This window comes from Bufo bufo, chromosome 2 (genome assembly GCF_905171765.1).
Source record: "Bufo bufo chromosome 2, aBufBuf1.1, whole genome shotgun sequence".
Lineage (NCBI taxonomy): Eukaryota > Metazoa > Chordata > Amphibia > Anura > Bufonidae > Bufo > Bufo bufo.
The window spans coordinates 54,869,116-54,882,998 of NC_053390.1; the positions used below are offsets into that span (position 1 = coordinate 54,869,116).

The following is a 13,883-nucleotide window of genomic DNA, read 5'->3' on the forward strand; positions in this document are numbered from 1 at the left end:
GCTGGCAATTCTGTAATATGTTACACCTGCTTTTAATTTAAGTTAAAGTATAAAAAAAAAAAAAAGTTACATCTTAAAGAGCAACTCCAGTCAAACATTACAATTTTCAATTAGGTTTTTGTCTATTGGATAAGTATTATAGTAGTTATACTCTTGTACATAGGAGGCAGTATTATAGTATTATAGTAGTTATATTCTTGTACATAGGAGGCAGTATTATAGTAGTTATACTCTTGTACATAGGAGGCAGTATTATAGTAGTTATACTCTTGTACATAGGAGGCAGTATTATAGTAGTTATACTCTTGTACATAGGAGGCAGTATTATAGTAGTTATATTCTTGTACATAGGAGGCAGTATTATAGTAGTTATACTCTTGTACATAGGAGGCAGTATTATAGTAGTTAAATTCTTGTACATAGGAGGCAGTATTATAGTAGTTATATTCTTGTACATAGGAGGCAGTATTATAGTAGTTATACTCTTGTACATAGGAGGCAGTATTATAGTAGTTATATTCTTGCAAACAAGAGGCAGTATTATAGTGGTTATATTCTTGTCCATAGGGGGCAGTATTATAATAGTTATATTCTTGTCCATAGGGGGCAGTATTTTAGTAGTTATATTCTTGTACATAGGAGTAGTATTATAGTAGTTATATTATTGTACATAGAAGGCAGTATTATAGTAGTTATATTCTTGTACATAGGAGAAGTATGAAAGTATTATATTTTATGTTTTTCCACAGAGGTTAGTTATATTTTCATCCATATGGAACATAATTATTGTAATTAGGGTTAATACATTCTAGGCAGTTTGTCTGCTCAATGGACTTGACTACCACATTATAGAGCCAGAGATGTTCCCAGTTCCCTCTCCCCACAGCTCCGGACAGCTCACAGTGCAGTACTCAGCAGGGTGCTGCAGTAAGCACAGGAAAAAAAGCTCATATGACGATACAGACAATAAAAACACGTTCATATTCCTTCTTGGTAGTCAATTTCCACATTTATTTAAGAATATTTAATAAAGTCTCACTGCAAAATGAACTTATGACATCAACTACAACTGGAGTTGCTCTTCAAGTATACCAATGGTGCTCCAGGAGACAAGCCCTCCAGAACATGGTATGATCAATCAAAATATGCCATATAACCTTCCGTATTATCCTGTGGACAGGTAATAAGGGTTCACTATGGGAAAACCCAATTTTCATACTGATAACCTATCCTCTGGATAGGTCATCGGTATCGGATCGTTGGCGGTCCAACACCTAGGACCCCTGCCTATCAGCTGTTTGAGAAGGCAGTGGACCTTGTCGTAGCGTTGACGCCTTCTCACAGCTTTTCCTAGGCCAGTGACGCAAGGTTCATCGGTCATGTGGCCTAGGCGCAGCTCAGCCCCACTGAAGTAAATGGGGCGTAGCGAGATACCAAGCACAGGCGCTATACAATGTATGGCGCAGTGCATGGTAAGCAGGGAGAAGGCAGCGGAGCTCACAGGAGCGCCGGTGCCTTCTCAAACAGCTGATCGGCGGGGGTCCCGGGTGTCAGACCCTCACCAACCAGAGGATAAGTCATCAGTATGAAAATCTTGGAAAACCCTTTTAAACCTTAGGAGTGCAAACTTTTCTAAAGAATAACGTTTCCCTGTCCAGGCACACTTCTGGTGCTCAAAAGTTGTTGCTGATATCAGTCTTACGCTATGGGAGGTATAGATCATCTACATGTGCTCTGCATCAGCTTTTTCTCATAAGCAAGCACGAAAACGAGAGATAAAATATTTCAGTCCGACACGTATCCTTAAAAGTAAAAAACCACATTCCAAGCACCAACACTTAAAACATTAATGCATGGGCCAAGAATGCAAGACGTTCATCCTGATGCGCTTTGATGGGAGACTTGGGACGTCAAGCCAAATTTCCTTGTACTCCCTCTGACTGCAGGATGAGCAGAGAACAGGAAACTACCCTGCCTTTCCCCTCTCGTCTTTGGAATTCAACATTTAATAAGCTCCAGGAATGATCTACTAAGTCGAGGGTCTATAGAGAAAGTAAATAAGGAAATGGCCAAACAGTGACATCATTTCCTCCACTGACCTCCAGGAAGTGAAACTCTGACCTGCTATTCTTCAGTGCCGATACACCAGCAGCCACCTACTACATTTGATGAGCTAGAAAAAAAAGAAAGACTCTTCTAGGTCAGACAACAGACTAAAAACAAATCGAGAGACTTGCGTCTTGCTGCTTCACAATACAACACAAGAGTAGATGGACTTCTCTGTCGGCAAGAATTGTCACGACTTAAGATGGACAGTCACATTCGTATATTTTGGCCAACAACCTACAGTATGTCTGTTTTGCCTGATTTTAGGCCAAAAATTGGTCATGTTTTTGCGTTCAGATCAACTGGCTACAGAGAAATTGGGATCTGCCATGTTGAAGTTTTTGGCATGTAACCAGTCTTAGGTATGTTTTCCTTGGCTATGTGTGGTCATATATGCCTCTATGCTATCAACTAAAGAAAGTACCATAACACAACCGATTGTTGACAACTGAAGACTATTTGATGAGGCCTCATAAGACTGCTATTTCCTTTCCCTCACACAGAAAGAATAGGGATCTGATCCTGACCAGCCCAGGTGGAAGAGTTGCTAAATATTTAGATGTTTTTCTGATGGTTTAACATTTTGAGACCAAGAGAAGACTGTCTTAGGAAGGTCATATATGCTTCTAACGCAATCGGGCCATTGGTACTATCCGAAAACCAACAGTCGACAACCATTCTGAGGACCCATTGGTGAGGGATGCCATTCCCCCCCCCTCATATAGAAAATATAGGGGAGGAATGAAGTTCTACCAGCTCAGGTGTAGAACCATCCAGGTCACGAAATTTTTACTTTTGCTGAAAAACACAATGGTCTCAAGTTTTGAGACCAAGAAAAGGCAATCTTTAGAGATAAAATGAGGACAGATAAGAATGTTTAGTTAGCCAGCCAGCCAGAATCTTATTTCATATTGATGAGCGGCAAACACCATGAAGTAGCTATCTACGGATGGACATTTTGCTTGGCTATTTTCCCTTGTCATGTCCCAAGGCTTGTTAAAATGTCGGAGGGAGCCACTTCTAAAAGGTTACGCTAGCGAGATGGTTCTCTTTTTTTGGGAGACACCTCTTTGGATATTATTTTTCCATGGAGCATTGCCAATAAGTCTCCATACACAGATGATCTCTTCAAGGAGACCCAGCAACCTGCTTAAGCTTCATCTAAGGCACTGCACCCAGCCAGCCAGAATCCTAATCCGTACATATGAGGGGCAAGCACCCTGATACAGCTGTCTATTTGGCTTAGCAATTTTTTCTTGTCATGTCCCAAGGCTTATTAAAAAGTGGGGTTTGTGAGATGGTTCCCTTCCTCTGGGAGATACCTCTTTAGATATTATGTTCCCATAGAGCATTGCCAATAAGTCTCCATACACGGCTGGTCTCTTTAAGAAGAGCCAGTACCCTGCCTAAAGTCCAAGCCCTGAAAGACGAGACCAACCACCTCTAGGTTGTTGATAACTGTAGAGGTGCCTCACAATATAGCGGTCTTCTTTTTATAAACTATTCAATGGGTGATCCTTATCTGTAGTGTGGGCCACAGCTACGATGATACTCAGTATGACCAGTCATTCAAGTGGGCAAATTAGAAAGGACTCAATTATTTGCCTCCTTGAACCTAGAGTTCTGAATGTCGTCCCAAATGACTAAAGAGAGTCAATACAATCTTCCCATCATAATCTCCAATATGCCAGATAATGAATCTTTGCCCATTGGAACCACTTGTGGCGATATTGGGCGACATGTTCTAAGCCCATGCAAATACTGAACAGTTGGCATGCCCTCTGACGTTCTTTGTTTTCCTACTGTTTGTACAGCTTATAAACTATAGCATTCTACATAGGCTATATCACTGCACTACAATCTTGTACACTGACCTCGTCACTGGACACCAGGGTCCAAGTGGTAGATGCGACATTAGCGCCACAGAGCCAACCAGTGATCAAGTGCTCCTGGACATTAGTGATTTAAGTTGCTTATCAGTCAGATATGACCCATCGTTTGCTACTGCTCAAACTGACGCTGCATTACCTTACAATAATAGCTGTTGAACCTGCCCGGAATGGGATATTAGGTTCGATAACTCCGATCTGTATTAAAAACATATTTTCACACTGGTCCGTGGCCATACTGCCTCCGTCCACCCATGTGACATCACACAAGTGGAACTGTCTGCTCGCACACTTGTGATGTCATTGAGAAGGCGGAGTTTATCTTGAATCAAGAAATGTCATATAAAAATGAACAAAAAGCCTTCACGTGACTTTGGTGATGTAAAATCCACCAATGAGCAAATGACTGGAAACACACAGCAATTGGACAGGACCACTCTGGACGCTAGGGGTGGTCATGGTAGAACATATGGGTTTAACTTTTATAGAACATCGCCCAGTAGTGTCAGAAATGTCAAAGCACATAAAAATGACCTATGAAATATACAGTCGGAATAAGCTCTAAATAAATAAAATACACGTATCTGTCTCTGTTTAAAGGGGCGGCCTTCAGCGCATTCTGAGACAATGATGTTCAATGTAGATAATATCTTCGTGTGATGTCATAGTGCTTCAGGGTGACATGAGCATCTGCAGGTAGCGGCAGGAATGCTACATATATACCACAGCACAGTGCCCAAAAATTTCCCATACACCTTAATAAATAGTAAAATGGCATCACACGTTTCGGGTCCAGGATCATGCATCCAAACTCATCATCTCACCTTCATTAGAAAAGTACTACCACTGCTTGTGCACCGCCACCTGCAGAAGAGCAAAACCAAGGCTATCGAAACCTGGCTGAAAAGCGCAGAAGAAAGCCACACTCTTACATAAATGCAGGAGGACAATGACAAGCATGTAAATATGGATAAAGAAGCCCTCCTTACATCCTCTGGGACATTTCCTAGCACTTCATATGTGTCTTGAACTGATCATGATAACTGACGCATTTCATGACAACCCTTTTGCAGCCAGATACGAAACATTTACTACATATTGCACAGCAATTTATTAGGGACCCCCTTTTGGTCCCTGCCCAATGAACTGGGTTGCTTAGTATTTATTCCTATTCCCCTCCAAGTCACCAAATCCGTGCATTATCATCCCAACGGATAGGCAAAACCATTTCCGTCACTAGGATGATGCTTGCAGGATTTTTTGTTTTGTCCTACATCAACCTTAAAATGGAAAAAAAATTATAATAATTATTCGAAAGAAAACCATAGAGTGCAAAATGAAATCTCAACCTGTGCAGCTCTCTAATACATATCCCTACTGTGGCTCCAAACACGCGACCCCCCCAAGCTCCACACGTTGACAAAGAAGAGGTCACCAATCAATGTCGCCTTTGACCGTGCCCTCTTTGCTCTCCTGAGACATCTGCCCAGACCCACCTCCTGCCAGTTGGCCCGTAAAAGCCCTCAATATGCTGTGTAAACAATAGCGGCCAGTCGGCCTCACACAATACAGGTCTCCACTGCACCCACAGTGACAGTCTCGGTGCGTGCCTTGCGGCTCATACAATATGGTAACGAGACGATGGAGGAGGCGTTGTAGAGCACGGTACTGGACTGAAAAAGAAGGCAGCTTCCCCCCCTTTGCTGAATGAGTTCTTAAGCATGCTGTTTGATTTATTAACACGTGTTCTTCCTTCATTATCTTCGTAGAAAGGTTGGCAAGTCCAGTTAGTACATCCTGGTTTACGCCAGGGTGGCGGAACTTCCCCCTACCCTAGGGATCGTGTCCTGTTGGCTGTTGCCCCCTTTTACGCTCGCATGTCAACCTGTAAGTTTCTGGATAGTCTTGTTGTAGTACTGGGTGATGCTTGGGGTCAGGGGGTTCCAGCTGTTGGCGTGAAGCTCAATCACCTCTAGCAAGAGAGACCTGGTCAGCATGGACTCGGTGGGACACAGCATCTTGTCCCGTGCGGCGGCCAGCAGCTCCGTCATCATCTCAGGCAGCTGTTCCTCCAGCAGACGTCCAGTGCTGTGCAGCTGTCAACAGAGCAGAGGTTACAAGTCGCATGTTAAATGGCCACCGTCTCAGACGCCCGTGTCTCCGGCTCAGCTGGTGCATGAATGCGAGACACAGACTGACTGGGGGAGATGACTTGGGTGACAGACTGACATAGATAATTGCCCTATGTGTTAGTGAGAGGTCAAGGCAGTGACAGAGTCTCAACCACAGGTGTCAGAGACTATCACATATCCTACAGCTACAAACCCTGGGTGTCACTCAGAAGTCAATGTACAACTTATGGTGCCACCTCTGATTTATCATTGCTTCCATTGGAAGGACCTAAGCTGCAAGGGCAATGCTCGAAAGCACCTCCAATCACTACGACTTGATGGGGATTCATTCATTATAATTATGCACTAGGGTGGACGGATGATGTGTGATTGTCAGAAGATCCAAAAGTCTCACCTCCATGGAACAACAAAGAACCGCATCCTCCTTCACGTCGTACGACTGTAACAGCTGCGGGGAAAAAAAGTAACAAACTGGTAAAACCACACGGAAACAAAACCGAGAAGCATCAAACTGGACAGTGCATTAGGCTTCTGGAAGATCAGGCTGTACAACAAGAACTTCACAGGACTCTGCTGCTTCAGGAATGATTTTGGCTCTAGATGTGACTGGATCGAATAGAATGGGCTTCCCCCATTGCTGGGGAGATTTACCACATAAATGCGCCAGAATTCTGGCTTAATTTGCACCAAAATTTTAAGGACATTTTGTGCCTCGCTTGACAACCAGTAGTGGTGTAAAGTTAGACAAAAGTATCTAAAGATGCAAATTTATTATCCAGCCGGAGACAATTTGATCAATTTGGCCCACCTTTACACTGTCTAATCTAAGGGTCCATTAATATGGGAAGACCAATAACTGGGAACAAACGTTTTTTTTTTCCTGATCATTTCCCACTTGTTTAAAGGGGCTTTTCAAGACCTTTATACTGATGACCTGGCCTCAGGATAAGTCATCAGTATCTTATCAGTGGGGGTTCGACACCTGGGACCTCTGCCGATCAGATGTTTGAAAAGGCACTGGCGCTAGAGCTAGTACCTTCTCCAACAGCTGATCGGAGAGGGTCAAGAGAGTGTCGGACTCTCACTGATCAGATACTGACGACCTATCCAGAGGATAGGTCATTAGTATAAAAGTCTCGAGAAACCCCTTTAAGCTGCATTGACAGGCAGCAATCATTCCCTATTCAAAGGAATTAATGATTGCTACTGTGATCATTCATCCCCATGCAGGTTCATGGTTTGTTGGGTGATCGGCATCACATTTATAAGGGTCAATTATTTAGATCAAGCATTCATTTCTGATAATTGGTCTGGTAATCTAGCCATGTAAATGGGCCTCAAGCTTAGGCTACTTTCACGCTGGCGTTTTAACTTTCCGTGTGTGAGATCCGCTCAGGGCTCTCACACGCGGTCCAAAACGGATCAGTTTTGCCCTAATGCATTCTGAATGGATAAGGATCCCCTCAGAACGCATCAGTTTGCCTCCGTTCAGTCTCCATTCCGCTTTGGAGGCGGACACCAAAACGCTGCTTGCAGCGTTTTGGTGTCCGTCTGACGAAACTGAGCCAAATTGTTTTGACACACAATGTAAGTCAATGGGAGGGATCCGTTTTCTATGTGACAATAGAAAACGGATCCGTCCTCCATTGACTTTCAATGGTGTTCAAGACTTGGCTATGTTAAAGATAATACAAACGGATTCGTTCTGAACGGATGCAGACGTTTGTATTATCTGAACGGATCCGCACCAAACGCGAGTGTGAAGGTAGCCTGACATAGTCTTCCACAGGCCTTCTTTTCTGAAGACACATAATCCTGTGATAATGTCAACACTTAAACGGAATGCATCACCAAAACAGATATATTTTGTAATAAAACCAAATATTAATTAATACTCTTTTTTTATCCTATTTTCTGTACTTCATTATGAGGGCGGCCATCTTGCCCGATCTGCTCTGAATCAAAGATTTGCCACATGGTCTAGTTATGTGTAGTCTTGAGATGATTCACTTATTTGTGAGAGTGTTGTGGGCATGCTCTGTGACCTTTTTGGTGGTCATTGTGCAGGGAGGGGGAGGAGGGGAGCTGTTGCATCATCTACTGGGGCAGGGCGTGTGGAAATTAGGTATGGCAGAATGCACTTTGCACGCCTAAAATCCACTTTCAGATAGTTGGTAAAGTTTCCCTCACGTGGAACAGTCATCTTCAATGACGTGGAGCCCATGGAAATAAGTGGGTGCGTTTCAGTGCATGAAGTGGAGCCCATGGAAATAAGTGGGTACCTGATGGTTTCAGTGCATGACTGTGGTACTCAAGGGCTCCTCCTGGCAATGGTTCTCTGCACCGGCTTGAGGATGGACCCCCCTTTTATTATCTCATATGGGCCGTATAGAAAAGGGTTTGTTAAAACCGCTTGCACTGTACACACACTTGCAGCGGCAGGTAATTACTGCGGCTGGTGTGATAAGCACATGATAGAGATCATTCATGTACATGCTCTCTAGACTTGGACTACACTCCGAGCCAGTGCCAGAAAGAAAGCAAGACGGAAAACTCTGCCCCGAGTCAAGTGGAAAGAAAAAAGAATAAAGTAAAGGGTCATCCTAAAAGAGTCCTCAATGTGCCGCCGAGGCCACGGTATCCAGGATCTGTGTTCTAAACTGTGTCTAACAATTCTGCTGACGGTAAGGAGACACTGCACAAGCGCCTGACTTATTTAGATGGATGGGAGGATGAAAGAGATCTGCAGAGGTCTGGCTCCACACACACAGACAATGCCCCGGGCCCAGTTTCATTAACGTCACTCAGTAACGTCTAGTGACAGACGAAGGGACTGAGCAAAGATCAACTACTGCCATCATACATGTTCTAGTAACAACATACGTGTACAAAATCTTACACAAATATGTCACCATCCTACTATTCATCAGGAGATACATTCTCAGAGTTAATGTGTCCGTCCATAGCAGCTGACATATAGAATAAAATGTAGATACATTACATCCTGTATTATACTCCAGAGCTGCACTCACTATTCTGCTGGTGGAGTCACAGTGTACATACATTACATTACTTATCCTGTACTGATCCTGAGTTACATCCTGTATTATACTCCAGAGCTGCACTCACTATTCTGCTGGTGCAGTCACAGTGTACATACATTACATTACTTATCCTGTACTGATCCTGAGTTACATCCTGTATTATAATCCAGAGCTGCACTCACTATTCTGCTGATGGAGTCACTGTGTACATACATTACTTATCCTGTACTGATCCTGAGTTACATCCTGTATTATACTCCAGAGCTGCACTCACTATTCTGCTGATGGAGTCACTGTGTACATACATTACTTATCCTGTACTGATCCTGAGTTACATCCTGTATTATACTCCAGAGCTGCACTCACTATTCAGCTGGTGAAGTCACTGTGTACATACATTACTTATCCTGTACTGACCTTTCACCAATCTCTGTATAGTTAAAAAAAAAAAAAGAAAAAAAAAAAAGATTAATTACTAGATTATGGGATTTCGGCTAAGCCATTAGAAAGGAGGGGAGTGACTGGTGACCAGCTTGCTGACTGTTTCTAATAGCAGCTAGCTATTTTGTGAATGCAGCTCTTGGCTCAGTGATCAGAGTCCTGTCTTGTAATAAGCCACGTGCTCCAGTGACATGACCGGAACAGAGTTTAAAAGGAATGTTTCAATTCAGTCACTGCAAGCAGTAAAAATCAGAATGGTGAAGTACTGATCCACTAAATGCATTACACAATTCCATAACTTATCACTATACAATCCGGCTGCATACGGAGCTCACAGGGTGGCAGTATATCATGATATATACGGTATATATAGTGATTGCTTGAGCCTCAGTGTAATGTGTGCGTTGTGCATGTTACGCTGTAAACATCTATGGTCGATTACACGTTTAATCACTTTTCCAAATGTATTCCAGAAAACGCTTAGCACTTGGGACCCCTCCAAGACAGGCCTGAAGCCTCCAGGGTGGGGGGAGGAGAGTGACTGATCTGTGCCAGGTCCCGGGGGACACCTCTGCTCCGAGCAAAATCTCTGCAAAAGGGCTTATGCAGGGACTACGTCTGATTAAAGGAACAAAGGAATCACGGGTTGGGGGTGTACAATGTACGACAAACCGTTGGCGTCACCAATGTGCCCTGGTCACGCTGGTGGTTTTATGAGACGGCAATCCAGAAGAATGTGCAGGCTCCTAAACTAAAACCGTTCAAGGTTATCTAGCAGTGTAGGATAGTAACATACGGGTTTTATGTGTATATGGCAGGATTATCTTGCCACTATATAACGGTATTACAAGGGAGCAAATGATGATAAAAACTGATTACAGGACACTACTAGGCGAATTTCTTACACCTTAAGGTTGCCATATATTGTAAAATATAGTAAAAAGCAAAATAAAAATAAAAAACGGCACCAGTGACACAAAACGGTTAAATATATGTATTGTTCATGCAAATTCCTGCAGTAGGTGGCGCTGTACTCCATCACTATTGCACAGAGTCTACCTCCTCCATGTGTTTTGTCTTCATTGCAGTAATGGATGGATTGTAATGGCGAGATGACAAGTGACTCATCACGTTGAAGACACGGGAAAATACAACCCTGTCTGTGGGATGTGTCCAGTATTTATCTGATTGGAGATGAGCTGCAATACCAATTACAGCCACCGACAAGAGTGGCACTGTTTCTGCAAGAAAGTGGCCAATTGTTTCTGTTGTCTTTTGTGCTCTGCCTTGATGTCAGCCCTATATTTTTGATGTTTCATGGGGTTAAAGGGGCTCTTCATCATTATGTCAGACCTCACGGTGGTGATCATACTTACCAGGTCCCCATCGCTGGGTTCGGTCTTTCTCTGGGATGAAGGGAGGGATAGGTGACAGCAGCAGCCAATTGCTGGCCGCAGTGGTGACCTGTACCCTTTTGCGTCACAACAAATGGTCACATGATGCAAGGGGAGCTGGTCACCGCTGAGGCTAGTGATTGGCTGCAGCAGTAACGTGCCCATCGTCAACAGGACGTTGACTGATATCAGCGCACCAGGGAGACGAAGCGAGGGCCGGCATGCAGCTTAGAGCAGGTAAGTATGATCACCACCGCAAGTCGGCCACTCTGTGAGGTCTGATGCAATGCTGCATAACCCTTTAAGGGGGTCTCCGCTTCTTTACTCAGGACAGGCCATCAATATCTGATCGGCAGGGTTCCGACATGCCGCACCCCCGACAATCGTCTGTTTCAGAGTACTTCCATTGTGCAGTGGACGGAGCTTGTACCTGCGGCAGTGTTCTATTCACGTCCATGGGAACAGGGCTGCAGTAACCATCTCTGACCACTACAGAAAGGTTGGCGCTGTAGTTCTGGTGACGTAGCTACTATGAAACATCTGATTGGCAAGGGGTGAGGGCTGCCGATCTGATACTGATGAACCATCCTGAGGATAGGGCATCAATAGCAAAGGAGGGGACAACCCCTTTAAGTTTCTATAAGTTCCCAGCAGATGGGCAGTATGTGGCATTATGTTCACTGGGCAGGTCAGCAGCCATTACCTCCCTAAGGCAGGTATAGATCGGGCACACAAGGACTCGGAAAGGCTCGCCCATATTACTCCTCATGGTGCCGAAAACTTCGCAGAGGAAGGTGATGAATCCCAACCAGCTCTCCACATCAGACATGTGCAGCTCTTCTCGTACGGAGAAATCTTTCTGCAAAACACAAAAAAGTCAGAAGAAATTAACCACAAGAGTCGGGGCCACGAGACAACGAAAGAGGAAACGTGTGCTCAGACAGCAGAGTAACAGGAACCCGACAGACAGACGCGATATAGAAGAGGAAACCAGTAAACCCCAAGCACGGTCACCGCCGTCTATTACAAGGTGGAGGCGGTTTGTCCGTTTCTCTGCTGAAACCTATTGCTTCACATCTGGTGATGGCAAAGTACACAGCGGCAAACAGACGGGGTCGAGTTCCTCAATTTTTGGGTTGCTATAGGCAAGATGCAATACGGAGAGACAAGCAGAAAAGCACCATCTATAGGTTATTAATCGGGTATATCTTACATTTACATAGGAACGCTCCATATGTCCAACGTAAGGACACGACCAAAAATGGCCTTCAACCTCGTCTGGATGGTATAAAAAAAGCGCCAGACTGTGGGCCACCACCAAAAAAAAGTATCCTGACGCACACTGTGGCCCATGGGTGACTCAGGTCACAGTATGGCCATAACTTGACATATGCTGGCGGTATAAGTCTGGGAAATTTCCTGACGAATCCGGTAGAATGCTATATCTGGCCATATACAACACAGAAAATAGTATGTTGATCCGGATCCTCCCGTACACATGCATGCTCGGCATAGTGAATGGGAAGAGCGAGGAAGGACTCTGCCTAAAACCTCTGTACATTCACGCCTCAGTGGCTGCTTTTCCCAAACTACACTTTTAACGCCCCTGAGTGGCATTACCACCTTGGCACCTCGCTACTGTCTTTATTGGTTAACCTCATGTCATCATTTGTATTTACTCCAGGTCCAAACACTGTGCATTTCCTATTTCTAATGTAACTGTTATGTTCATGTGAAATGTGCCTGGTTCACCAGCAGGTGGCAGCAAACAAGGCAGAGCCATAGTTACATAGAGTGGAACCTTCTTTTCCATTCTAACCCACCCTCCGTGGTGTGGTGGGTGAGTCCTACTTGCTGCAGGAAGGGTGGAGTTCTAGTTAGAGTTAGTTCCAGCTTACCCCCTGCTAAGGGAGGTTGTGCAGGAGCATATCCCTGCTGGATGTGCCCTGTCTAAGGCTACTTTCACACTTGTGGCAGGACGGATCCGACAGGCTGTTCACCATATCGGATCCGACTTCCGCTATTTTGTCGTGCCGCCGGACCGCCGCTCCGTCCCCATTGACTATAATGGGGGCGGAGCTCCGGCGCAGCACGGCGAAAGCGGCCGGACTAAAAAGTCCTGCATGTCCGACTTTTTAGTCCGGCGGCTTTCGCCGTGCACTGCCGTGCTGTGCCGGAGCTCCGCCCCCGTCCCCATTATAGTCAATGGGGACGGAGCAGCGGTCCGGCGGCACGGCGAAATTGCGGAAGGACGGTGAACAGGGTGAACAGCCTGTCGGATCCGTCCTGCCGCAAGTGTGAAAGTACCCTATGCCAGCTAGAGCACCTTCAGCTCTGCTGGATATGGAGGCCACAGCCTGAAGCCTCAGAAGCCAGGAAGTAGAGTTCCCTGGTACTACTTAAGAGACAGACTACCGAGAGAAGTTGCAGCATCCAGTTATACAGCTACCCTGTTAGTACAGCAGAGCCAGAGAGCAACAGATGTAGCAAAGACGATTTTGCCTAGCAGAGTTTTAATGCTAAAGCCTGCTGGATCCAAGACAAAGTCTGTAACCCGTTTGGAGAAATGTTTATGCCAAGTAAAGCTGTTATTGAACTTCATCACAAGGTCTGGAGTTAATTTATTCTTCATCCCCAAGTTAACTACCCCCCTTATTTGCTGCTTCGGAAGACAACGCCTGGGGTCCAGCGTATCCAGGTAGGAGCACCGTGACACATACAAAACAGTAAGGGACATTGTAGGCCACCCTATACCACTCGGCCATTCCTACACCTTGGCACCACCACCAACACCATTTCTTAAAAGGGACCCGTTGTTGCTTCACTGCAACTGGTGTCACAAATATGTCTTAAAGGGACCCTTTGCCGCTGTCGGAC

The 13,883-nt window shown here is 44.8% G+C and overlaps 1 protein-coding gene across 2 annotated transcripts in view; it reads right to left on the reverse strand.

The window, feature by feature from the left end:
• Positions 1–13,883, reverse strand: part of CTIF (cap binding complex dependent translation initiation factor) — a 185,130-nt gene that overhangs the window by 5,389 nt on the left and 165,858 nt on the right. Inside the window, exons 11-13 of one of the 2 annotated variants that reach the window (XM_040421114.1) lie at positions 11,710–11,865; positions 6,522–6,575; positions 630–6,091 (exon numbers count right to left, since the gene is read on the reverse strand). In XM_040421114.1, the coding sequence (XP_040277048.1) occupies positions 5,876–6,091; positions 6,522–6,575; positions 11,710–11,865 (426 nt within the window). In that variant the 3' untranslated portion in view covers positions 630–5,875. Of the gene's footprint in view, positions 1–629; positions 6,092–6,521; positions 6,576–11,709; positions 11,866–13,883 lie in introns of those variants that run through there. The other variant, XM_040421115.1, reaches the window with a different exon arrangement.